The sequence below is a fragment of the Symsagittifera roscoffensis genome, chromosome 2 (assembly GCF_963678635.1).
Source record: "Symsagittifera roscoffensis chromosome 2, txSymRosc1.1, whole genome shotgun sequence".
NCBI lineage: Eukaryota > Metazoa > Xenacoelomorpha > Acoela > Convolutidae > Symsagittifera > Symsagittifera roscoffensis.
This window is the reverse complement of record NC_087063.1, coordinates 84,057,325-84,085,311: the sequence shown is the minus strand read 5'-3', so window position 1 is coordinate 84,085,311 and position 27,987 is coordinate 84,057,325. Positions and strand designations below refer to the sequence as shown.

Genomic DNA, 27,987 nt, shown 5'->3' with positions numbered 1-27,987 from the left:
AACGCAAATCAGGTTTTCACTATTTAAACCACCAGATTTTAAAGACAATTTTCGACAACAATTACTGAAATTTTTATAAAATGGTTTGGATTGAACGACTGCAAGAGATGTAAGCTACTACCCTTCCTAAAAACCTTAAATTTGAAACACTTACTTGAATTTCCAGGTCTGAAAAAGCCAGTTTGCACCATTTTTATTCGGTTTTCTATGAGAGTGAACACTTTTTCGAATGAAGGAAGAAAAAAATGATAGCGTACCTTTCAATGCAAAAATGGCAAAACTCAGTGTGACAATTTTCCTCGTCTCTGTTGTTTTTTTAAATAATTTCAGACTTTTGAAAAAACTTCTTATAAATGATAAAAACTGGCACTTTCAGACCTGGAAAGTTGAAGAAATTGCTTCAAAACGAAAATTGAGACTCTCCGTGAGGGTAGTTCAGATCATTTACAGTCAGTCGGTCGATCTAAGAAATAAGTAACGAAAATTGAGACTCTCCGTGAGGGTAGTTCAGATCATTTACAGTCAGTCGGTCGATCTAAGAAATAAGTAACGAAAATTGAGACTCTCCGTGAGGGTAGTTCAGATCATTTACAGTCAGTCGGTCGATCTAAAAAATAAGTAAAATTTGAACAAAACAGTGTCCAAAATTAATGTTAAATTAAAAAACTTTCCAGAGAAAAAAGTGAATTTGTTTTAAATTTTGTCTACTAGTGTACTTGTACTCCCTTATTTTTGACTTCATGTTGACCTCTTTTTTCAATCAAAGTTATTAGTCCGTAATTTTCGATTGGACAAGCTGAATTTATTTTGGTTAATTCGAGACCAGAAGTTTTTGATCGACCAGTCTTTTCAATATTCAGTGTTGCACAAAGTGTTTCCTTACTTTTGTTTTGAACAACATTCAGTGAACATTTCTTACAAACAAAAATGTTGTCTTAATTAAGTTGCACATATAATCAACATTCGTTAATGCTGATAAATTAGGGGGATTTAAATACTAGTTCGGACGGAATTAAATACAAATTCATAGGGCGTAAGTTATTACAAAAAATATTTGTACGAGGGGCGGTTTTAGAGGGCTCTTGGACATTACTCCCCCAGGAATTCGACCTCTTGACCAGGGAACCTTGGGGACCATTACCCACTAAATTTAGGGAGGGAATGCGCGCCAACAAAGGCAAAATTTTGCTAAAATTGCTCCAAAAGTTCCCTAAAACGTCACTTTTAATTATTTTTTTTAAGTTAAAATGTCCCTTTTAAAGACGGAAAACGTCACTTTTAAAAACGAAAATCCTTGGGGGCCACTATCCAATAAATTTAAGGGGGTATGCGCGCCAACCATTTTGGTTTAAAAAAATTTTGGTTAAAAAAACTCCAAAAGTGCCTTAAAACATTAACTTTATTTTTTTTTGTTAAAATGTCTTTTTTGAAAACGGAAAACGCCACTTTTAAAAAATAAAATCCTTAATTTTTGAAATCGTAGTTTTCATTTCAGAGCTGTTGTAGGTTTCAACTGTTGAATTTGCTTCATTGTTATTCAAAATGGGCGGTACTTCACATATCACAATCATTTTGGGGTTGAATGTATTTCTTATCAGAACGATTAGTTCCTATTGCATCTTATTCAAATCATTGGTGTTCGGAAAATTTTTCTTACGGACGGAGTTCGTTCCATCTTGTATTACAATACGTTTCAATTTATGCTCAGGATAACTTAATAGCATCAAATGAATTGCTGAGCGAGTAAAGCGGGCGAGTAGGTCTAAGTAAATCATTTTTGATTGGTTATTTAAACATTATGCAAACAAGATTGGTTATTCAAACTTTATTCTGCAAAACAAAATACGAGTTTTTTTTTTCATTTTTTGCTTGCTCTTTTCTTTTCGAAGACAACCGTGGCCAATTATGACAAATTCACAGTTTGTCTACTCGTTCAATTAGTTGTCTCATCACAACCCACACGCAAAAAAAAATTTTCTTTTGAAAAAAAATATTTGGCTCTTTTCCAGTTTTCCCCCCTTTCAAATTCAATTTTGAAAAATCTATTTACTATTGTCATAATGCAATGAAACTTGGCGTGGTGAACAAATCAACTGTGAACAGATTTGTTCTTCATACTTTACAGCACAACATCACGCATTTAGCCGTAATAACACGTAAAACAAATATAAAACTCGGTATTTTGAAAAAGGGGAACTGGAAAAGAGCCAAATATTTGAATGGTCGGAACATTCTCTGCTAACTGCATCGAAACCGGCTATCCCTGTTGAAGTCTGTATTCTTTTTATAAATTTGTTATTTAAGAGTCTTAGAAAAAATTATTGTAGTGGAATGTGTAAATGATTGCTACTTTAATTTACGAAGCAAGCTTTGACTGTGGTTAGACTTAATGCAGCTCTTTCCAGTTTCTCACCCATCGTAGAATTACAATCAAAAACTGTTTTAAGAAGCTTTTGTGCCAAATTGCATTTTAAAATTTGCTCGATAACTCCAGACCAGATGTTTCCACACCACGTGGTCTTGCTCGGTAACAAACTGATTGAAAGCCAAAAACCTCTTTTAAAACAAACTCCCTTAAAATCAAAAATTGGTTTTAGCAGGGTCACTTTTTAGCATGTAGATTTCGACATTATCATAAAGATGTTTTGATTTTTTAAAGCTCTATGACTTGCATGCGCGCGGAAATGTGAAAGCTTGTTGCATAGTGTTCGTAAGTTCCGACTTTGACAAAATGACAGTGGCGAGACGTCACTGGATGCAGACCCTGAGGGAGCTGGTTGAAGAAATGAAAGAAGCCAACCTTGTGTTCCATTTTTATCAACTCAAGGAATACATCAAAAAGTGCGAAGAGTTTCATCATTCTGTAAACAAGTATTCCGAGAAACGAACGAAGCTAGAAAAGGATGGATATAGTGCCGACTATTATCACGACGAGGAGAACAAAACGAGAATAGCTCTAAGAAAATTGAGAATGGCAATTTACGAACAATACTTCTGTGGTTACCGTGATGATCAGTTCAAGGAGAAACCCAATAACACTAGCCTCGAAAAAGATTTACTTGAAAAACTACACAGTATGCATAAAGGTTGTCGGGCGGCTAGACGAGAGTTAGTCGGAAATGGCGAATCCGAATCCTCAACCGAAACCGAATGTCCTATGCAAAAGTGGCCCAACAGAGGCGACATTGACAAGGACATGGATAATTTCCGAATTCGAAACTTTGACAGTCTCCCGAAGTTCGATGTCCTCCTCGGCTGCAAGAGTTCCCACATTTTAAAGTCGGTAGCGCAACATGCAAAAATATTTGACACATGCTGTGAGATGTTTTACATTGATAATAACGACACCGAATTTGGTAAGTTCAAAGATCGAAAGCCGGAAAGACATGAAATGGGAAAAGCAAACATTGAACGGGAAGGATTCGCCTTCGGATCTGTTGTTTACTCATTGTTTGCGAACCACCTGGCGATGGTTAAACACGAGAAGCCGACCATAAGCCGAAGTCGGTTCAAATCTGTATGCAGCAGCAGTTTCAAAAGCGGTACAAATAGTTTGAAAGGAAGTTCTAGTGATTTGTTCACGGCTGGCACTAGTGGAAGCCATCTAACTGCTCTAGATTCGGACCAGGTTAATAACCAATCAACATCTGAGTTCAACTTAGCACTTAGTGGGACACCGGTTGAACCCACTCCTGAAGAAAATGGCCATGAAAACTATGTAGCATATCGACCACAAATAATTAACCAGAACTCAGTGGATCCGAAGCTTCTGCAGCTGCAGCCAAATTTACCTGCAGAAGTTTCCGAAATTGTAAACAATGACAACTTGAATTACAAACCTAAGAAAGGAAATCAAGCGAGCAGTGCTGAACGAAAACCAGAAACGAACCAGTCAAATATAAGGTCACTGAAGCCTTGTAACCACGTGTCACATGGTAAACGTCTTTGTCATACGGCCGGCAAAAAGCTTTCAAAGCTCAGCTTCTCTGACAAAGGATTCGCAGAGAAATTGCACAAACAACCTAGCGATCTGCGGGTGCTGGTATGCTGTGCATTAATCGGCCAGCCAGTTTGTCTGACTGAGGAAGAAGGCGGAGGAAACAATGAGATGTTGCCATCAGGTCAACTACAACAGCTGTTGGATTTCTTCGTCAGTTTTCTACCAAATGCAGCAGATAAAAACTTCTTCTGGCTCAACAAAAACGTTGACAAAGGTAGGAAAGCTGTTTACAATTTTTTCGTTGATAACTCTGGCAAAGGAAAGAATAGCTGAGGGTATAATGAAACTATTAGAAGCATTTTTCACTGCCCAAAGCTAGATCGAGTCTCGGACATTAAGCCCACAAAACTGCAATCCGAATAGCAAATATTGCAATTAACAATAGTAAAATTTTAGGTGAACTGACGGTTTTTACATTGTTTCAGCTAAACAAAATGAAACTTTTCTTATGAGGTATTGACTTCGTTATTGGTCCGACTTTTGAAGAAAGTGACGGTGGTCGGGGTGGTTTTTTCTCCAGACCAATTTTCACTTTTTAACTAGTAATTTTTGACGAGGTTTTTTTGTCCTTCGAAAAGTTCTGCTGCTTTCGTAATTATTTTGTGAAATAATGGGGGTTTAAAGACTACCAATTTGACCAATTAGGGACAATAATGAATGCTAATTCATTTTTCAAGCAAAAACCAAGTCTTCGGTCATACACCAAAGTTATACGGCAGTCAGTACAATCAGGTATTTGCGCTGATACAAGCAGTCTTGCTGAGAAGTTACGGAAGAATACTGACAGCGAAATAACAATTTGAAATGTCTTTTTTTTGGCGTAAAGTTTTTAAAAAGTACATGTCTCTTTGACAATCTACTCTCCTTAATTTTTTGGATTTTAGATTTTTCATAATTGGCTCAAAAAACTAGTTTACCAGATTTTCAGGTCAATCAAATTAATTCAAAAGGGAAGAAAAACTGTTTTTGATTCAACTTCTGCTAAACAAATTATTTATTTATTAAATCTATAAAATTTTCTTACAACTTTTGTCGGCTTCTTTCCATGCCTTGAACAAACTCAGTTCGACAAAAATGCGTTTGCTTTTCAAGATTTTATTTTTTTGCCTGAACAACCAAAACCAACAGACTGGCTCTTAATACTTTATCTTTGCGTGGTTTTATTGCTTTTTTCTCCCTTTTTTTCTCCCTTTTTTCATAGGGGTAAAACTTACGTTTTAAAAAACTGTGTAAATTGAATCGAAAATTGAAGTTTTTGCGTTCTTCCTAAAAATATTTATGCGAATTTTGTAGGTAAATAATTGAATTTTTTTGGTAGTTTTTCCAAATTGCTTGTTGACGTTTCAATTATAAATATCATAAAAACTAATTTTGGCAAACCGAAAACTTTTCTGAAAGCTCGAAAAAACTGCCAAACTGACTTAGAGGAAAATTCCCCCCTCAAAAGGCGGCTGCATCAAAAAAAAGATGCCACCAAAACAAAAACTGCCATCCAAACCACATAAGACAGTTTTATTCAATTTTTTTCAACAGATAGCAATCTTCACGTCCAATACTAAAATCTTGCCGTAAATTTTAGATCTGAGGATTCTTCAGCCCCGATATTTTGGTGTGAAGAAGCTGAAAGAGTAAGTAGTATCATTTTCAATTAATCATTTCTTCAATGTGAAAGAACGAATTATTTGGAGTAACGGCAATCAAAAACTCCGGAACAAAGCCAAATCAATGTAGTTAACCAGAATACGGTTCTTGTGCAAATAGTACATGGTTTTGCGACCACGCTCATAAAAAACTAAGAAAAAAATTTCTTTGAGCATGGCGTGATGAGAGATTTATACGAACGCGTAAAACTTTAAACAGCTAAGCATAAGTAACAATTGCCGATAAAAAGTTTAAAACGAAAAGGAGTCAGAAAATTTTTTCTGAACCTTTTTTATTTTTTGCAGAACATTTTTTTTGATTAAAAAAAAATTATTGTCAAGGAAACGCTAAGTGAAGCTAATGAAGAAAAATTGATTTGGAAATTTTACTCTAATCCGAGCGAATAGATCTTATGGAACGAGTTCCCAATTAGATGTACAAAATTTAAGTTCCATGGAACAGAACAAATTTTTGTACATTTTGAATCAAAAATGTTCTAATGAGACCTTTTTGCTTGAAATTAAACTAAGTTTTGCAAACTAGTTTTTTCTCGCCCCGCTACGATGATTGTTTGTGGTACCCGGTTTTGCTTGGAAAACAAAAAAAACGAAAGCACTCGCAACCGTGTCGTTATACTTCACAGGTTTCACTCTTATGCTGTTTTTATACTGAAGTCGGCTGATGTGTGATACTCAAGCGTCTAAGTACTGGACTAAACTATGCTCAAAGGAAAAAATATTAAAAAAATTTCTGCATCAAAATATTCCTTATTCCTTCGCTTCCAGACAACTTTTTTTGACTTTATATTTTTCATATCATCATAATTTCATGTTTCAGAGAAATTTTAGACAAGTAAGTTATAAATAATTGGTACTTAAAGTTTGTCTTCAGTCTCTCCCCGCCTTAAAAAGAGATTTTTTTCTGAAAAAAAAACTGAAAACAAGAGAGCGATTTGATTTCTTTTTGCTCATTGCACAACAACCGGCTAATTTTGATACAATTAGTTATGGTTTCGTCATTTTTTGTGGATGTTTAAGGAAAACAGTTCGAATTGCTTTACTTAGGAAAACAAAACTATGGTGGCAGCGTTCTGCGCTACTTGCCTATCCATTTAACTATTTTATTCTTTGCAAGTTTTTTTTGCCTCTCAGGTACCACCAAGAATGATCTTTAGGGATAAATAGAATTCTTGCTCTTTCAGCCCCAAAATCTATTTTTAAAAAGTTCAGAACATTTGCACGAAAATTCGGGGCAACCTGCCATAAAAAAAATAAAAAATTCGAATAAGGTCCATTTTCATTAAAAATTTGGTGAAAACAAAACAAACCGGTTGCTGTGCAAGTAGCAGAAATTGTTAATTGTTTCAACCACAATAAGTCATGAAAAAAAAACAGTCAAAAAGCTACTTCGAATACGGAGGAAAATTTCAAAATGTTGGAAGTAATACTAGCTAAAATGACGTGGAATTTGAATGGAGTTGGGAAGTCAATCAATGTTTTCCAAATTCAAAAAATTTCACTTAAATTATTCTGAAAATCGAAAATGTTCAGACCAATTTTTCTCGACACTGAGAAATTTTTGTTTCAAATTTTTTAATAATCTTAATCGCGATCAAAAATGTGATGCTAAACCTGACCATCAGGTAGTTCTTGCGGTTTTCTTGAAGTAGTAAAAAAAAGCTAAGAAAGACGGCCCGAATATAAAAATTCTGTGGTCGGAACAAAAAAAAACAATTTCATTTAAAAAATCATTATGATAGAGGTATCAACTCAGCTTGAAACAGTAAAAAACTAAATCCAACAAAAGCTAGAACACAAAAACATTCCGTATTACAAAAAATTGACCTAGTTGTTCTGATTATCTTTTTTCACTTTTTTGCTAAATCAGGGAAGTTTTTTTGCGAAAGAAACAATTTTTGGTTTTGTTTTACGGTTTGATTTTTTTTACGGTTTGGGCAAAATTGTTTGCCCTGTGTTTTTACTTCATGCCGGCGATTGGATTGCGGCTGCTCAGTGCTGGAATGAAAAGAGTGAAAAAAGATTACTGTTTCAAGAAAATTATTCCAATTTGTTTTTGCTCTCTGACACTTTTTTGTCCTATAAATTGTCCAGCCTAAATGTTTATGATTTATATATTTTTGGTTTGTGAGTAAACCGTGCCTTTATATTACTGGTTTGTGACTAAAAATTTATACTATTAACGCTCCCTCTGGAATGAAAATAGGATTATTAAAACATGGTAGTTTTGAAAGTTTATGATTCAAAATTTTTTTTGACTCCAACTTTAAAGCCGGCGGTTGAAGATCGGACGTGTTTTTTTTCGCATTGAACATTATTAGAGATGAAATATGAATTTTTTGTAATCATGTTTTCTTTCAAATTTTTAAACTTGTTGTTTTTGTTTTATTTTTTTTTCTTGCTAGCTAGCAATGATATATTTGTGGAGTTGTGCAAATGATGCGAGGTTCCCCTTCACTTCTGTATGATAGTGCTGATATTAAATTTTTAAACATTAATTCAGAATAATCATACAAAAAATAATAATTATTCTCATAATAATCATTTTAATAATCATAAGAAATCACAATAGTCATGGTAATAGTTGTAACAATAATAATAAAAAAGCAACAATAAATAATTTTTTGTTTTTGCGAATTTCAAAAGATCTAATAAAGGTTTTCCAGACTCTCTAATGATTTCTAACTTTTCCCCGTGTTACAGACTATGTTTTTTTCTTAAGCGAAGTTTTTTTTGCGCTCGTTGCCATTTTTGATGTCTTGATGTTTAACGTACCGAAATTACTCATGCTGGGGCTTAGCTTTTGACGTTTTTATCGGGCAACGTCTTAAATTTTTGAAACATTTCTGAATTCCAGACAGTGCAACAGAGTTGAAAGTACAACCTAATTTTCGCAATTGCATTTGAATTGTCAAATGAGCAAACCAAAAAGATTGCATTTTTTCAGAGGTCAAATTTTTTGAGTATAACTTCAAACTTCTAGCTGCAAAACATTCTTCATTTAGCACCGGTCTGACTATTTTAAGCAATTTTCAGATCGGAGGTCAGAATTTTTTCAGAAAAAATAGTACGTTGCCAATAAATTATTTAAAAACTTTTCAGTACTGGTTTAAATTATTCTGTCAAAACGAACAAAACAACCCAAAACAAGTTTTTCTCATGTAGGGCTAGATTAGATACAAAATGAAGAGAACAAAAATTTTGTTTTACATCTTAACCAGATTGATCATGATGTATTTTATTTTACAGCTTCGCAACCAAAATCTTAAGCAAAAAGTAGTATTCTTAACGGTTATTTTCTAGTTAGTTGATATACCGCTAAAACTACCAAGTTATTTCACGAAAAAGTCATATCAAAAGAAGCTTCTCACATACATAGCCCAACAAAATTTTAGAAAAAATAAAACTTCAAAGTTTCTAAGCAAATATTTCTTATGTAGTAAATTTCGAATTTTATGTAGTAAATTGACCCTTCTGAAATGTGAAGCAAAACTATAATCTCCTATACAAGTTATTGGAGATTTTTTTTCTAGAATTTTGCTGAATTACATGAGAAGCTTCTTTTGATATGATTTTTTCATCAAACAATTTGGAGTTTTAGCGAGAGTGTTGATGAACTAGAAAAAACCAAAGTTACCGAGATTTGGGGTAAAGTTTTTGATTGCCAAAATTGCTTATTTAATAAAACCACGACAATTCTGCTAAAAATCGTAACAACTTTTTCTCCTCTACTTTTCTCTTCTCTGAATCCAATTTGGGAAAAACACATTTTAAATTTCGATTGTTTTTCGTTCTGTCCGGTTAATTTAAAGTTACTGCCAAGTTTTTGGCAATATTTTATAAGGTCAACGATTCGGAGCAAAATTAAATAACCTAAAAACCGCATTTTGACGTCTGAAATTAGTTTCAATTTCACTTCATCCGTACAACCGCGTAAAGAATGAATAAAAAAAATCTAAATAACTTCGAACAACCGTTTTTTGACCGCTTAAGTTGCTCAAAGCCACCGACATTGTCAACTTTTTGTCATGCACAGTATATCGGCATTGTAAACATGAAGCTCGTCTTCGCACCCGTTCATTTCTACCGCAGGAAAGATCATAAACGAGCTGCGACTTCAAATTGAACAGTGAATCAATACCCGCACTCAGTAAAAAGAGAAAATAATCGATTATATTATAATTATAATTGTACTTTTAGCAAAACTATAATTAATTATGAGCGCCAGTTTTAGATATTTAAACAATTTAAAATGCATTAAACTGATATCATTTTTGGTGACATTTTTGTAAATTATAATCAATTATAATCGATTCGATTATAAGTTTTCCGAAAATCTCTTATAATAATTATAATAGATTATCATCCCTTTTTCTATCAAAAAATTATCTCACAAAAATATCAATTTTTATGGATTATAATTTAGCTATTCTCCATGAAAATACAGTAAAAATGAAAATTAAGGTAAGTTTAAGCTATAAGCAGGGCAGATCTGGGACTTTTTCGGGGAGAGGGGGCGGATTTTCAAAAAAATTTCGAAACCTGTTTCTTAGGTTGACCAAATTGATTTTGTGAGCAGTCGCAACTCACTATAAAGACCTCACTTTGATCAAATTTTTGGCGCCGCAGGCAAAATTATGAAAAAACAGGCCAAAGAGGCGTTTTTAGACAACTTTTGCAAAACTTTGATCAGAAAATCGCGTTTTTTTGGCGCACTCTCCCCCATGAAAAATAGTATACATTGGTGCCAAAGGCGCCTTTGGATAATTTTTAGACTCCGTCACCAAAAATGGATATCTCAAGGAGAGAACCCCCAGCCCCCACCCCTAAAACCGCCCCTGGCTATAATTACAAAATTACAGTTTCTTTTAGTTCGGTAACCAACTGAAAAGCACATAAAACAAAACAAAAATAAAACGAAATGAAGCAATGACAAAATTAAGGAATAATTAATGGATTATAATCCATTATAATGGATAGTAGTATAGATATACGACACTGGGATCGGGGCGGGGTGATCCCTACAGGGATCATTGGGTATAGATTATACCTAATGATCCCTATTTAAATATTTATACCTAATGATCCCTATGTAAAATATTTATACCTAATGATCCCTATGTAAAATATTTATACCTAATGATCCCTATGTAAATATTTATACCTAATGATCCCTATGTATAATTTTTATAGCTAATGATCCCTATGTATAATTTTTATAGCTAATGATCCCTATGTATAATTTTTATAGCTAATGATCCCCATGTGAAAGTTGTGTTGGTTAAAACAAAATCGTTCTGGCGATAAATTATTTCTTTCCGCCACCTATAGCTCGGCAAGCTATGTTGTATTCCAATTGAAGTAAAACTATTCAATGCGTTTTGCTGTTGAAGGTCTTTGCGAATTGGTTCTTTCAATGTTTCCACAAAATCTATGGTCTTGGTGAAAATAGATATGAAATGAAATGGTTGAATTATACACACAATCTTCTAAAACAAGTGTCGGTTAAATGCACCAAAAACAGTTTGGTTACAATTCCAATTTGAAAACTCTCAAAACCACTCCAGATAAAATAGTAACACAAAACCAAAAAGTGGATTTAAAGTAGCCCGCCATTACCTAACAGTGAACAAACGTTGAAAGTAAGTATAATATAGTACACTAATTTACAACATTAAATTTTGTATTCAACTTGAATCAAACACATAACCTTAGAGTTTTTTGTTTGTTTTGCGTCTCTTTGACTGCGGTGCTGAATCTTCAACTGCTTCGCGGTCGAAGTACCATTCATCATCTGACGACGAAGAAGAAGTAACTGCATTTGGATCAACCAAATCATCGCTTTCAATATCACTCTCAGCAATTTCCGTGACACGAATTCTACCTGGATCTGGATCTTCATAGCTGGTGATACTATTTAACAGGTCTCTCAACGATTGGCTCGGTTGAGTATCCAACACAAGAAAGCTATCTTCTGACCCATAATTCGTATCCTGCGTGAAGATTTCTTCTTGGTTCGAGCTCTGCTGATCCCAGTCGACTAACTCTTCTTCTTCCTCGAAAAATTTTAGCCAAGCGTCTAAATCTTGATCTTTGTGGTGACTGGTGCTATTAATTTCACTCACATTCCTTTCGCTATCATCATCATCATCATCCTGATTGCTATCGGGAAAGATAGAAGCATTTACTGTTCTATAGTGACCGTATGGCAATGTAGAGATACTATCGCTGAGGATGTACCGCTTATCATCATATGCTGATAATGCGATTTTGTTTGCTCGAACAGTGTTCAGAATGTGCCTCTCGGAGATGATGCGAGTATTTTCAGCTCGTACAACGTTTCCAGACGCGAGAGTTTCGATGTATTTTTCATGAGTTAGCAACCGTTGAGTCACCTTAGTGATTCCTAATGCTGAGTGCTTCCGTGTATCTATAAAAAAATGATGCTCACTAATCATTTTGTATCTAACTGTTTTTAAACTTTACTTGAAGTTGAAAATAAAAAAAGTATGAACGCATCCTTTTCAGAAGATCCACACCCCCCTCATTTAAAAAAAGGTGATAACCATTTAACCCATACCTCCCCCCCTTACCCCCACCCACAGAAGCACAAAAAAACCTAAGTCATCTAAAAAAATTTCACTTAGAAAAAAATTTTTTCACAAAAATTTTTTTCCATAAAAAGTTTTTTCCAATTTTTTTTTTCAAATTTTTTTTTGATGACGAAAAAATTTTTTTTTACAAAATTTTTTTTAAATTTTTTTTTTAAAGTTTTTTCAACGAAATTTTTTGACATTTTTTTTTCAAAATATTTCAAAAATTTTTTTTGAAAAATCTTTCGAAATTTTTTAATTTTTGAAAATAAAAAGCGCTCTTTGAACAGTTTTGAGCCGGTAATTTTGAAGGAAATGTACTTACTTTGCGATAGTATTGAATAAAGCTTTGGCTTCAATGCAACAAATTCTGTAATTATATCACCCGGGAACTCGTCTTTAAACTTTAAAACTGTAAGTTTGTTTTCTGCATTGTAGAGGAAGTGGTCCGATGGATAATTGGAGAAGTCAAAATTGTCCAAAATTTCACGTTTCTCGTACAGTTTCTCATAAAAATTGGAGTTTTTTTCCGTTCTTATTTCGTACATTAGGCTGTCAGTGTCTGAGTACAAGAGGTGACAGTTGAAGTTGGGCTTCATAACCTCGTAGTGAAATTTGTACATCTCAAACTTTGCTAGCTCTAGTATACACGCTCCTACAATTGTGGGTACATCCCATCTGATTTTCGTTGGTGCTAATGTCAATGCAACCATGTCTTTGCCAAAAATTTTGTAGGTTTCAAATTCAAACTTACTTATATTTCGCATTGTTTCTTCAGCATCTCGTAAAATCTTGATTTTCATTCTCTTTCTTTTTGACTCACACATTTTTCCATAAATTGAATTGATCAATAGTTTGTACAGGGCTTCTTCAAACTTGTTTTTTGCCGCTTTCCGTTTGTTTGTATTTAGAGTTATGTACGGTTCGAGCCACATTTCTTGTTTGAACTTTACGATGCGATACAGTTTTGTAACGATAAGGCCAAGCTTCACGTAGAGTTTCAGGAGTTTATAATGAATTATATAATGAGTTTTATCATGTAGAGTTTGTAAAAGTTTTTTCACTTTACCTATTGTGGGTCCACAGTTTTCATTGTTTTTCATTTGTTCTGAGATATTTGTTTGGTATCTGCTCAACCAATCTTTTTGAACAACTTCCTTAGTGGTTGCCAGTGGATAGTCACGGTGACTTTCATGCAACAATTGAGGGTATTTTAAATCAATTTCAACAATTCAACCGTAGTTTGAATCGTCAGGGGTTGCTAAAATTTCTTCTATTGACATGGAATTCTCATCTTCGTTTTCTTGATTATTTCTTTCATTTCTAACTCCGATTGTCTCGAAATGACGTGCAGGCAGTTTGTGAGTTTGCATTACTCCACCGTATAAGTTGTTGGCATCAACCATGAAGCCATAGGTAGTATCTTCGCTCGAATTAAATGTTTCATTCATTTGCCTGTTGTTTGCAGTGAACTGTCGTTTTTCAAAGATTGATGCAGTACCACCTCGCATCATTTTTTCAACCATGTCTAAATGATCTCGATCCGTTAGCAATTCAACATCAGCTTTACATACCCGCTTGAAAGCGTCACCAGCTAAATTGGAAGCGGTGAAATGATGAGCACAATCAAGGCTGTATGTTTCATAGCTGATAGAGCGGAATTCCTCAAAGACACAGGCTAGGAGCAATGTGTCACATGACAAATATAAGTCATGATAGTCGCGCAGGTTCTGACAATTGAATTGATTGAAAACTTCTTTTGCTTCAACCAAGTTATCAGCACTAATAGCAATTTTATCTCCGTCTAAACTATTCACCCACTTTTCGAGAGGCGGTAACTCTTTTTCGTCAAACTTTTTACGGTCGGTCATGTAATGATAAGGATAGAATCCTTTTCTACGTATGAGAGTTCTACAAGTTTGGCTTACGTTTTGAAAGTGGTTTTCCAGAATTGTAAATTTGTTGTCAGGCAAGTTGTCAACTAACTTTTGTAGTGATGAGTTTAGAAACTTGAAAGAATATATAAAACGAAGATACTCATAAATGTTTTGTGTTGTTTGATCTTTTCGTGTAATGGTTTTAACCACTACTCCGATAATTAGTGAAATATATTTCTCATCGGTGGATGGAATGACTTGTATTGTACTACGCGAGTCACATTCGTTCAACGCTAGACATATATGATGCATGTCATAATTCTGCAAATTGTGTCCAACGACTGGAATGTAATTTATGTTTCTTCGCGCTAAATTACATTTGTCGTGGGTCCATCCTAGAAATTTTCCCGAAGAGTGACAGTGATCTAGGCACTTTTCTTCGCTTTCACTGAAGTTTTCTTGACAAATCCAACAGTTTAAAGTTTCTTCTTTACACAGTTGGCTGCGATCTCCCAAATAATGTGGCACTTTCCGTTTATAGATGTATACGTCGCGGGCTAATAGATGTAACTCTTTGATAAAATTTTCTAAACAATTTTCAGAGCTGTCAAGATTAAAGAAAAATGGTTCTGAGGACTCATGGTCAATAGCAACCATTGAATACCCGGAGGGTTCATGTTTTTCTAGACCGCGAGATGAGGAAATTTGTGGGTTGTTCATACAGGTTGTAACGGGATTCAGGAAAGATTCGAAATCAAAATAAACAACAATAGGTGCATACCAGAGAGCTTGAAAGTTTTCAAATTTATACTTGTGGCAGCCATTTTCAGCTGTTGGCATTATCACTACAGCTGGTTCATGATCTTTACATAATCGCTCATACGTTTTATGATCAATTTCATTGTAATGAATTTGAAAACAGTTACGACACAACTGCAGGAAATTTCGGAATTTTTGCTTTCGAACTTCACAAACAAATCGGAGCAGGTCTTTTATCAAAACAAAGTGGTGCATTCCGGGTTCATATAACAAAAGCAAATCCATGATAAAATTATCTGAGCTTTCAAACTTTGAGACAATCATTGGAATGAGATCTCCTTTTTGATATTGAAACACGTTTACTTGAACGTTATTAAGTCGCTCGAATTGAGGAATCATGTTCAAGCTCATAGGCATAAAGAAATCATCAGAAGCCTGATGCGTTCCGGGCTTTGTATAGGTGTGTGGATCTGTCTCTTCAAGTTTAGGATCAACTAGCCTACCGACAATTAGATCAGGCTTATATCTAAGATGATAGGCGGCAGTGTAGCATAACAAAAAGCAATTGTGGTCGTTGTGATTACGAATATTAATCAATTGTTGCGAATTTGCTATTTTTGCAGGTAGAGGTATAAACGAAGAGCCTCTGATTGGCAACATTTTTCCGATTTTAATGTAAAGCTCATTTACACGCTGCAGAACCCAGCCGCTACCATGGGCTGAAAAATTCTGGAACACAGCTTCCATTTTTTTGAGAATTTCGAGAAATAATTCATCAGACAAACCGTTTGCATAAAGGGGAGTCATCATAGAATTAGCGAAAATTTCAACGCGTTCGTCTTCAGGTTGTTGCACGCTTTGGTCCGAAACAACAGTAGCATGCTTGATTAAAGTAAGTTTAACCGAAAATTGTACTTTGCAGGGTCCATTACAGGTTCTATCTAGTATCAAAGTTTGAATCTCATTTTTTTTCAAGGTCATAAATTCGATAAGATCATGTTCAATATTTTGGTTGGGAATAATAAAAGTCATTAACGTATTTTTCATGGCTGATTCATGAACTTCAATTGAAGCTGGAAAATTATCAATATCGTTTGCTTGTGTGATTGAGCTAGAGGGGTTGCTGAGTGATGTAAGTTGTTGATTCAAAACAGGTAGCCCATGCTCTGATTGCATGTGACCCTTGAAATCTTTAAATTCACAAAAACCAAGCCGACAATACCGACATAAATTGTTAAATTTTTGATGATCTGATTCAATATACTGCTGTAATTATGATAGCAGTAAACTGCTAAAAATACAATGGTAGCAAGTAAAAACGGGTAATTCTTTTTCAACAGCGTGAAAGTTCCGTTCATGACGAGATCTATTCGTTTTTATTGTAAAAACTTTGGGACAATAGTTACACTTGAAACCCATTTCGCTCTGGAACTGTTTTAAAGCGAAGCAGGAAAGGGAATGAATCCCAACCAAACACCAAAAGGTCTAAACTACTGCGCTTCAATTCCTTTTTCCCTTCTCGGTTTGAATTTGAATAGCTTTTCCCGCTTAACTTTGAATTTGAACTCTTTTCCCGCCAAAATTTGAATTAGATTTGAATTTCCCGCCATAACTGTCAAACTCAAATTCGATTGGGCGAAACAATTTATTTGTTGTTTGAATTGTTAATAATTACTACAAACGATAGAAACTAATCTAAACAAACCAAGTTTGAGCTAAATTTTAATCCAAAATGATTTTAGAGCCAAGAGAGAAAAGTTTTAGTTTTAAATTTTATCAATTCAAATTATAAATTGATGAAATTTTCGAAATTGTGAATAAAAGTTGAGCATGTCATAACACATGATAGATCCTAAATATCCCAATTGTCATGGGGACAGAACATCCTATAAAAATGTCAAAATTTGTATCAAAAACAGTTGAAATGATGAATAAGTAAAGCAAAAACTGAAAAATGACAGTTTTTTAACTTTCCAGGCGCATTGTTATCAATGATGTTAATCACGGAGCGGTCGCACGGTCCCTGTCATCATGAATTTGTCTCAATTGTCTTTCGATTTGAAAAAAAAGTCCGAAAAAATACTTTTCTGTAAAGAAAAATGAGTTTGTTGTTTTAGGGGGGATTAAAGGGATTAGCGTTTTTCTCGAAGACTATTGAAAAAACATCTACTCCCACAATCTCATTAGTCGTGCCCCTCAATCCACTTTCATAATAACACCTCTTGCTCATAATAAAAAATTGCGTCTTCTGGTTGAAAATTGCATTTTTTCGGAAAAATGAAAAAACGATGAGTCATCAATTAAAAAATATGATTTTTATTATTTTTCTCAAATATTTAGCATGATGATGAATACTTGTATTTTTTTCATAATGATCATTTTTGGAGACAACAGTATCAATGATCAAATGGTAACTCCAATTTGAAGAAAAAGAAAAAATTAATGTTTTTTTTTTCCTTTTTGTAATTAAAAAGTCAAATTTCTAACTAAAAAACATTAAAAAAATAATTATTTTTATCAAAAAATTGGTTTTAAACATCTTTTATACTGTTTTTCATTATGTTTAATTTGTATGATAACTAAATGAATAAACATATGACAACATGAATTTTTATCCAAAATTATTTTTTTACAGATTTTTTGACGTTAATTATCTTTTTTTCAAAAAAAGAAATTGATATTTTTTTATCTTGTTTTCTAAAAATTAGCATATATATGGATGCTTTTCAATTTTTTTCTCCAGATCATTAATGTAAATAAGAACTTCAATGTTAATATGTTAACTCCTATTTGTGGAAAAAATGAAAATTTTACGAACTTTTTTTTTGTTTTTAATTGAAAAAAAATAGTCAATTAATTGAAAATGAAATGATTTTTTAAATTCAAATTTTAAAGGCTTTTATACTAAAATTTTAATCAGAACACAATCGTGTGATAAAATATGAACAAACACAAGATATAATCTCAAACTCAATTTTAAAGTTAATTTATTATACACAATAAAAACAAACAAAAATCAATAAAACTCAACCTCAGTTTCAAAGTTATATAAGGTCCAAATACTCCTGCGCTTTCTCTAGTGTTGTTAGCTTCCGTTTTTTCTTTGGTGCAAGGCATAGAGAAGGAGTCAAATTTTCCATATGATTACTCACTGTCGCTTCGGGGGTGCGCGTAGGAGTTGAAGAATCTGGTTCATCAAGCCATGGTGACACTGTAGGAGAAGGATCAGCTTTCGGGGTAACTAATGATGGTGATTCAATCTGTTCCATTCCCCATAAACGATCAAAAAATGAAATTTCTTCAAAGTATTCTAACTGGTTTTCACACATCGGAGTAACATCACAATCGTATTTATACAAAATTTTTTTACTGGTTTTGATAAAGTTGAAATATCAACCTGAAGAGCAAGAGGCTCGTCAGGATCCGTATATTTACCAGAATTTGTAAGGTAACTCAAATACTTTATATTCAGTTCTTCGTCTTTCTTTGAATTTTTTAAGGAAAGTTTACTGAATAAATGTAAAAAAATTTTGGGAATCATAACGTGATGAGTACAAGTCCACTCATCAGAATTGAAACTTTTTTCTTCGTTAATTATTGCTTACAAATTTACTCGTTACAATGAATAAAACCAAAACAAGCACCACAGCAAATGCAGATAAAGATTTTGGCGATTGCTATTTTGATATTTCGGAAAACAGTAAAAGATTAGTGCGTGCTACATTGAAAACATATGACCAAACTGGAACTTATGTATTCCTGAAAGTTTTCAAAAAAGCAACTGAAGGCGCTGAATTTGAATGTGTACAAAGACTTTCCTTAAGCAGCGAAGAATTTTCAAAATTACTAAAGTCGGGAAAGTCAATCCGAGCGCAAACAAGTGAAATTTCTGATACTGTTGAAAACAAAGACAAACCACAGTCTAACTGTAAACGAGCCAGGAAATCTCAACTTTCCTCAAACACAAACGATTTCAAGCACGACTCGAATTAATTTTCCTTTACAAAATGGCAGAAGCTATGTTCGAAGTTGTGTTACCTGATTATTTCAAAAAATTTCAACCAAATTTCAAATTTGTTATCACTGAAAAAATTCCTAATTTATCTACTTTTAAAAATTATGCTTGTTTTCTAAAAATTAGCATATATATGGATGCTTTTCAATTTTTTTCTCCAGATCATTAATGTAAATAAGAACTTCAATGTTAATATGTTAACTCCTATTTGTGGAAAAAATGAAAATTTTACGAACTTTTTTTTTGTTTTTAATTGAAAAAAAATAGTCAATTAATTGAAAATGAAATGATTTTTTAAATTCAAATTTTAAAGGCTTTTATACTAAAATTTTAATCAGAACACAATCGTGTGATAAAATATGAACAAACACAAGATATAATCTCAAACTCAATTTTAAAGTTAATTTATTATACACAATAAAAACAAACAAAAATCAATAAAACTCAACCTCAGTTTCAAAGTTATATAAGGTCCAAATACTCCTGCGCTTTCTCTAGTGTTGTTAGCTTCCGTTTTTTCTTTGGTGCAAGGCATAGAGAAGGAGTCAAATTTTCCATATGATTACTCACTGTCGCTTCGGGGGTGCGCGTAGGAGTTGAAGAATCTGGTTCATCAAGCCATGGTGACACTGTAGGAGAAGGATCAGCTTTCGGGGTAACTAATGATGGTGATTCAATCTGTTCCATTCCCCATAAACGATCAAAAAATGAAATTTCTTCAAAGTATTCTAACTGGTTTTCACACATCGGAGTAACATCACAATCGTATTTATACAAAATTTTTTTACTGGTTTTGATAAAGTTGAAATATCAACCTGAAGAGCAAGAGGCTCGTCAGGATCCGTATATTTACCAGAATTTGTAAGGTAACTCAAATACTTTATATTCAGTTCTTCGTCTTTCTTTGAATTTTTTAAGGAAAGTTTACTGAATAAATGTAAAAAAATTTTGGGAATCATAACGTGATGAGTACAAGTCCACTCATCAGAATTGAAACTTTTTTCTTCGTTAATTATTGCTACAAAATTACCGTGAACGGTTTCATAAAAAATGGTTCTTTCGTGATTGGAATATCCGGCAATAATATAACAAGGCATTTTTGAAGAAAAGTTGGAAGAAAAGGACAAACGTAACGCGGAGAGAAATGAAACTGAAATGAATTGTGAAAACGCCTCAAGAGATTAAAATAGGGATTGGTTCTTCTAAAATTAGAAATTTCAAGACATCCTATGTAGTTTTTGATCAGTTTAATAAGGGAGGGCGTGTAAAATATTTATGTTACCTTGCGTGGTATTCTATGTTTATCTAAATTGCATTCAAACAAATAGCTTGTATCAAAAATAACGTTTAAACATTGTGACCTTTAACACCCATTAAAATTCTTATCAGTTGTACATGCAAAAAATACTTATCCATTTGAACTAAATTGCAATCCAATATCTTTGCGATATAAAGTACATGTGTATATAAATTAAAATAGATACAACGCTTTCTTTTGCAGACATATACATTCAATCGAAACCATTCATTTCTTTCTATTCAGTTTTGAATCAAGTTACTTTGAAAATTTACTCGTTACAATGAATAAAACCAAAACAAGCACCACAGCAAATGCAGATAAAGATTTTGGCGATTGCTATTTTGATATTTCGGAAAACAGTAAAAGATTAGTGCGTGCTACATTGAAAACATATGACCAAACTGGAACTTATGTATTCCTGAAAGTTTTCAAAAAAGCAACTGAAGGCGCTGAATTTGAATGTGTACAAAGACTTTCCTTAAGCAGCGAAGAATTTTCAAAATTACTAAAGTCGGGAAAGTCAATCCGAGCGCAAACAAGTGAAATTTCTGATACTGTTGAAAACAAAGACAAACCACAGTCTAACTGTAAACGAGCCAGGAAATCTCAACTTTCCTCAAACACAAACGATTTCAAGCACGACTCGAATTAATTTTCCTTTACAAAATGGCAGAAGCTATGTTCGAAGTTGTGTTACCTGATTATTTCAAAAAATTTCAACCAAATTTCAAATTTGTTATCACTGAAAAAATTCCTAATTTATCTACTTTTAAAAATTATGCTTTTGGAAGCCACTTCAAATCTGAATATTGCCCTTTTTCAGTCGAGAATGAAAAAAAAACTCATTACCATATATTGATTCAAGTAGATTCAGAGGAACAATTAAACCAATTTTTTCCTTCCCAAAAATGTTTCAGTGTTCCTTGTATTTTCACTTGCTTCAAATACTTAGTTTCTCCTGCTAAAGATGTCAAAGGAAACGGTGAGTTATTTGACAAGCTTAAACTAGCTCTCACTTATTCAGCACAACCTGTTGCAGCCAATCTCGATTTGTTAGATTTCACTGCAATCAAAAAACGTTTACCCAATTTATTGCTTTCTGCAACATCATCTAACAAACAAACTTCACCAAATCAAAACGTTTGCAAGAAATCTCCGGCCGTTGGGGGACAGAAACGAATTGATAATACAGTTACGCCTGCTGCATCGTCGACGTTAAGCAAATCCGTAAGAATTTCGACTTCAGTTTCAAAGAAACATACAGAAAGCAGACATGTTCAAACAGATGAGATGAATACAGAAACTTTGAAAAGATTTGAAAGTTTAATTAATGGACCCCATTCTGCCGCTTTTTGTAAAATAATGGATATTTTGACAAGTGGATATGGAAAACTTGATGTAGATACTGATGTGCTATTTGTGAAATTTATTGTTGAAGAGAAAGTTAAGTTTTAATTGATACTTTTCATTATTCCTTTTTTATTATATTGAGTTCAGTAAACATGATTTCAACTTTCGATTTAAAACTCATTCATAAAATTTTTATAGACTTAAAATCACAATATCCAGACAAATCAGTCAGATTTCAGTATTTGTTAGCCACTTGTTTGTATTTGGATGCTGATATTAATTTGGATTTTGTTTTGAAAAACAGACCATATGGTGGTTTAATTGGAATAGACAATTCGTCGCTCGACAAACACTTGAAACATTTCAAATTTCTTAGAATACATGCTATTTTGCATGACGCAGCAGGATATTTGCAAGAAAAAAATCATATCGGTCCTGGGTACACATATGTTTTGCCTTGTCCAATAAAAAACGGTTACCTGGGTCACGTGACAGGTATTGCCTTTTTGCTTATTTCTTAAAACATTCAAACCAAAGTTATTTCGTTTGTTGGAATGTTGAGTGAAAGTCATGTTAACCCAAAGAAAGAAAACTAAAAATCTGTTTTTCAACCATCTCATTATTTTAGATATTGAAGGATTTAAATGTGGCAAGAAACCTTTGATCATGAAGGAAATTTCCGCTTGCTCTGCTAAAACAATTGATACAATTCATTTTCTGCCACCAGTTCAATTCAACAATTTATCAAAAGAAGAGAAAAAAGCTTACAGTTGGGTATCTAAATTTCTACACGGGCTCCGTTGGGACGAAGGTGAATACCCTTACTCATATTTGGATCAAATTTTTGACAGCATTCGTTTGAGGAACCCTAACTCCCATTTTTTTGCAAAAGGTACACAAAAATCTGTTTCATTAGCTGAATACTTGAAATTACCCGTGACAAATTTGGAAGATATTGGCTGCCCAAAGATTGAACAGTTATTGGGTCAAGAAAAACATATTTGCAAACGACAATCTCATTTACTTCCCTTGCATCAATTATTAAAGCATTGTACCCGTAGAAAATCCAAAGCTTTTTCGATTGGTTACAAAATGAACTGTCCAATGATGCAAACAACCTTATCTCCAAATTTGGTGGTTTACGCTTCGATGACTAATCAGAGTCCTGAAAACAATTTAACACCAAGAATTAAAGTTACTCTTACGCGGACAGGCATATTAGATTGTCGAGGAAAACCTCTCCTGCAAAAACTCGAACAAATTACACTGAACGATATCGAAATTGATAATTTACGGAAATTTTTTACAATTCTTGACTACTTTCACCTAACAATGTCCAGACTCCAGGAACTTCGCCAGTCAATTCCGTTGTTCAATCTCAACCTGGAAGGGCTCCAACCTCAGCTGGGAGAGAGAAGACAAATCCATTTGCATGACCATCAGCTTCCAGCTGAACTGAAAGAATTAGTCAAAACTGATAACGTTGAGGAAATGCATTTAGTTCAAGCCACTATCAGAGTTGCTGCTCATTTTGTTGTTAAGTTCAAATCTAATTGTAACCATGACAAATTCACAAAATATGAGTTTTTCTTCATTGAACGAGGAGTTGATTTGCCTGTTGAACCGAAATGACGAATCACATATATACGCCAAGTTTTGTGAATCATAATAAATATACTTATTGATTGTTTTCATTTTCTTTTGATCTTGTGTGATTACTAGTTGCTAACATGTCGTGTTTGAAAATTCAAAATTTCAAAAAAATATTTTTGCCAAAAGAAAACACACAAAATGTGAGTTTAACAGGTGAGAATTTACCAAAAGAGTTATTAGACGAAATCAGTACCGGAAACGTAGAAAAAATTGTTCGGATACTTCTGACAGACAAAAACATAGCAAGATATATAATAAAATACAAACCAAACGGCAATAGATCAGAGAGAAAAAAAGGCGATTGGTATGCAGTTGTAACTATCAACCTTGATACAAATAAGCAAAAAAAGTCTTCCAGTAAACATGGAAATTGAAGAAACCACCACTGTCGAGAACAATGATTGCGACTTTGTAGACATTGGTGGTGCCGAACAGTCTTTATCTCACGAAAACAGATCTTGGAAATTTTTTAATTCTGTTTCTCTTCCGTCTGCAGAAGTTGTCTTTTTCACACAAGTCTGTTTCATTTTCATTTTGCTCTCTTTATCGATTTCAAAACTGTCTTGTAACATTCGCCCAAAAACTACACAGCGACGGAGCGTAGGAAAAGTACCTATTAACGACTGGCAGGCGTCAGTTACCTTAATCCTGCTCGTTTTTCACCGTCTCGACCTTGCCAGTTAATTTTCTGGTCTGTTTAGGGCAAAGTAAAAAGTTACCATTTTTAGGCCATCAGTCAAACGACTTTTGATCAGCTTTCGTTTACATGCGAACACAACCACATAGCTGAGTCTCGGATCCTCAGACTACGTGATTGTCATTAAAAACACGGCTCAAACAACCTATTTTAACATGTTTTTGTGTGACAGTTCTATATTAAATCCATTGGAGATGAATTGACCCTTTCCTTTTTCTAGCTACTCATATTCTGAAATATTAAACAATAACGGTGTTAATTAAGATCTATGACATTCCAGCAGCTATAAAGTTAGTTTATACAGTCCCTTCACATAGAACAGTCTCTGGGGGACCAAGCCTCCGCTCCCGTAATATTCCTGAGATAACGCTCTTATCTCTTATAATTCGTGTCCCGGGAGGGTCCCGTGGTATATTTCTTCCCCCCACTGAAGCCTCCTTCTCCACCAATATCTGTTGACAAGTGTCTTATCGTGCGTTGTTGCCACGATAAGAGGCTTCGTAATTTCCGTCTCTTGTACGACTGTTTTTCACAATATCTGTCGTTGTTCTTTTTTAGTCAAAATGGCCGACTTTTTCTATTTCTCAGAAATGTTCACTCTTCAATCGAAATTTTGAAAAATAAAATTCTAGAACATTCTGACCCTCCTTCGCAACACTTTTTCGTTCATAAGGCCTTTAGCCGTCCTTTTTTACGTCGCCGGAAGGTTGTGTTGTGTCATCTGGCAGAATGGCACATACTCCCCGGACAAGTCTCCATCAATGTCCCTATTGATCGCATAACACCGGGTTATCGTCAAGTAGTTATCCAGTTTTCTGTAATCAATCTTACAAATTGCATAAGAAAATGAAATTTATCTACTCCACCTCAACTCACTACGTGTTCACAAATGGCATCGTACTACATCTCACTGCCTTTCAACATTTTCACAAAATTTGCACCATGAGGAGTGTCTTAGATAAAATTTCTTTTCTGACTACTTTACTTCGTCTTGCCATAAAACTTCTTTTCGCTCTTTGTGATTAAAAAGTGGGACGTGGCACGGCCACGCACCCGTTAAAATTAACTTAACATTACTCACCAAGTATAATCAGTCATTTATGCGGTCCTTTCAATATTAAAACTAAGAAACTCTGTGGCTAGGAAAGTTCTTGAGTTACCCACCCTTCCAGAGCGAGTTTACTCAAACTTGCCATGTCGCCACACAGTGAATTTGTGTCTTACACAGGTTAAAAACTTCAGTCGTGAATAAATAGGTAAATATACTCACCTATGCTCCTTATATACATACATAGATAGTAGTAACTAAAATCAACAATTTCAACAATTTTAACAATTGCAACAATTTTCAAAGTTTGGTCTGACCAAACTAGATCAAAACAAAAAGTTTAACAAGTTCAATAATCAAAACTTGGTTGATTTGTTCAAGTTTTTACACACAAAAACAATCGAGTTTTTTCTCCTTCTCCTCTCTTCCTTGGTCATCTTCATTCCATCATTTCTCCATCCTGATGTTCAGCGTCACTGTCTTCCAGGACTTTTTCTAACATGTCGAGAGAGTTGCGGGCCGTGCCCCAACCCTCCTGTTCCAACAGCCTCGGTTTGCAACAAGGTAGCAAGTCCACATTCACCTTCTGCTCCCGGTTCCTGCAAAAGCTGTTGTGAAGACATAGGCTCACGTTTCGTTCTAGGTCAGCTCTTAAGACCTCTTTCTTCTCATCTTCAGTAACACAAGGCGTTCCAGCTACCCGCTTCACCGCTGTGGTGACCGCGTTTCTGTGCGTCAAGAATGCCCGTTTATAGGCTCCTGGTCCTATATCTAGCTGGAAAGATTGATAGGCTTCCGTGTTCCTTGACATGTGACGCTTCGCGCGTTCATACATCCAAGATGTCATCACTGCACGGAACCAAGGCATCAATCTTTGCCTTGACCATATTCTTTCAATGGCTTTAGGTATCCTCAGAACCTTGCAGGTGGTTCTGAAAAGATCCAATTCACGACTCATTTTTACGTTGCTCAGCTGTTCAGGAGTCGGCACGGCCGTCTCCTGCTGACTTGTGTCCGCGTTAGCTTCCAGCCATCTCACTGCTAGCATGGCGCTAACCACCACGATTGACACTTGTTGATTCTGATCGGGCAACCCCGTGGAGTACAACTCCTCCACGTCCCAAACTAGGATCAGATTCCCGCGTTTGGGGTACCACAACGTCTGCGCCAAGCAGTGGCAAGGATACTCCCCATGGGTCCTCACTATGTTCCTTCGGGTCCGATACCCTGAGGCTCCCAGCAACGGTTCCACTTCCATCAGGATTCTATGTAAATCGTCTTTCTCTTCTATGGTGGGGAATTCAGTGGGTAAGGCTCCACTCGCTTTCTGTTTCTGGAACTCACTCACATTGCCTTCGTTCAGTCTCATGAACTCTTCACCCACAACGTCTTGCAACTCGCCTTCGGATCTCTTCGGGACTGCCCGAAAGATCTTTGCCAACAAGTCATATGGCCTTTCCGACATTCTGGCCAACCTCACGCACTTTGGCACAGAGAAAAGTTGGTCAACCAATACTTGTTGCGTCCTCGCATCCATTACCACCATGTGCGTAGGATACTTGCTATTACAGTATGGCGCGGAGCTTGAACCCACCATATATTTTGAACCAGTAGGTCTGTGATAGGCTTCACTATCCTTCAGATTCATTTCATTTTATAGAGCTTCTCGCCAGCCTCCAATCTTCTGCTCTGTTTGTAATGCTCCAGGGAATATTTCCACGCTGAGGGACGTCACTAGCTCATGGGCACGCTCCAGGGGCTCGAGTGATTCTATCGAACTCGTCATGCTACAAAATCCCAAGGCTGTGATCAGGTTCACGTCCGTCACCCCATGGCAGTCTGCAACCAACTCCATGGCACTCTTATCTGACATGCTCAATCTTCCGTACAATCGTGCCAGTTGTCGATGCTGCTCGCTCAGCGTAATCAGGCAATGTCCCAAGTTGCAAACATGCCCTTCCATCCTACTTTGTTGAGCAAAGCATGTGCCTTGCTTCAACCAATCGCTCGATGGACTTTCCTCAGGCAGCTCCGTGGATGGATTGCTCTTCCGCTTCGTCGACTTCATGGCCAGCAGATGGTGTATCATGGCCAGATCCTGTAAACTCGCATCATCATCTAGGTCTAACGTAATATCCGCCGTCATGTCCCAGATTAAACCGGCATTAGGATGAGGGCACCAAGAAGGCTTCATGAGTTCCCACATCGTCACTAGACTGGTTTTCAAGGGACCGTCCCAAGAACCACAATCAAAACTCACTTGCCCCTTTAGCTCGGGAACCGAGGGTTCGACCACTCGTTCTTCCAAAATAATTCCCAGCTTGGGTTGTTCCACCATCAGCATCCCAGTTTCTTTAATACGTTCGACCCAGAAATTGAGTACTATGACTTGCTCATAGTCGAAGTACGCTTCCCTGGCTTCTTCATTCACGAAGGGATTATACGCCATCCCCGGTATGCCAGACACATATTGGAACGACTTCAGTTTCCCTAGTGTTGCAAACTCTTTTTGTCCTCTGACCGCTTCAATCAACTCTCGGCTCACTTTCAATTCTTTGTTGGAATATCTTCTCACCTCTTCCAACTTGCGATAGCTTTCCATATCACTCGACTCCTTGCTTGGCACAGTCAATGGCATGTCCTGATATAGTTCCAGGAGTGCCCTAAGGAAGTTCCTTTCACAATCAACTCCCTCCTGCCGAATGAGCTTTATGCATTCTCCCAAAACAGGAGTGGGGATACGATCCACCACGAATCTGACAAAGCAAAGGGCATCCTTACGCTTAGCCCATGCTATCGCAGAATCGTCTTTCGAAATCAACGCTCGCAGAGCTTCCATCAACTCCAGTTCCTGTTCCCGTGATTTCGAATCATTACTGGCTTCATATTCCGCTCTCTTGATGCCCATCAAGCACCAAGCCAACCGTACTTGCAGATCAGTTCTCACGCAAGGATGAGCCAGGTATGCCGCCACCGTAGCAGGTGCATGCATCGCCTCGTCGAAGTATCTCTGGAGGGCCGCCCTCCAGGAGATTTC

General features: G+C 35.3%; 1 protein-coding gene across 1 annotated transcript in view; it reads left to right on the top strand.

Annotated features, from left to right (window-relative positions):
• LOC134839506 (uncharacterized) overlaps positions 1-27,987 on the top strand; it is a 58,618-nt gene that overhangs the window by 783 nt on the left and 29,848 nt on the right. Inside the window, exons 2-3 of the mRNA XM_063855084.1 lie at positions 2,660-4,214; positions 5,580-5,628. Coding sequence (XP_063711154.1) covers positions 2,660-4,214; positions 5,580-5,628 — 1,604 coding nt within the window. The remainder of the gene's footprint in view (positions 1-2,659; positions 4,215-5,579; positions 5,629-27,987) is intronic.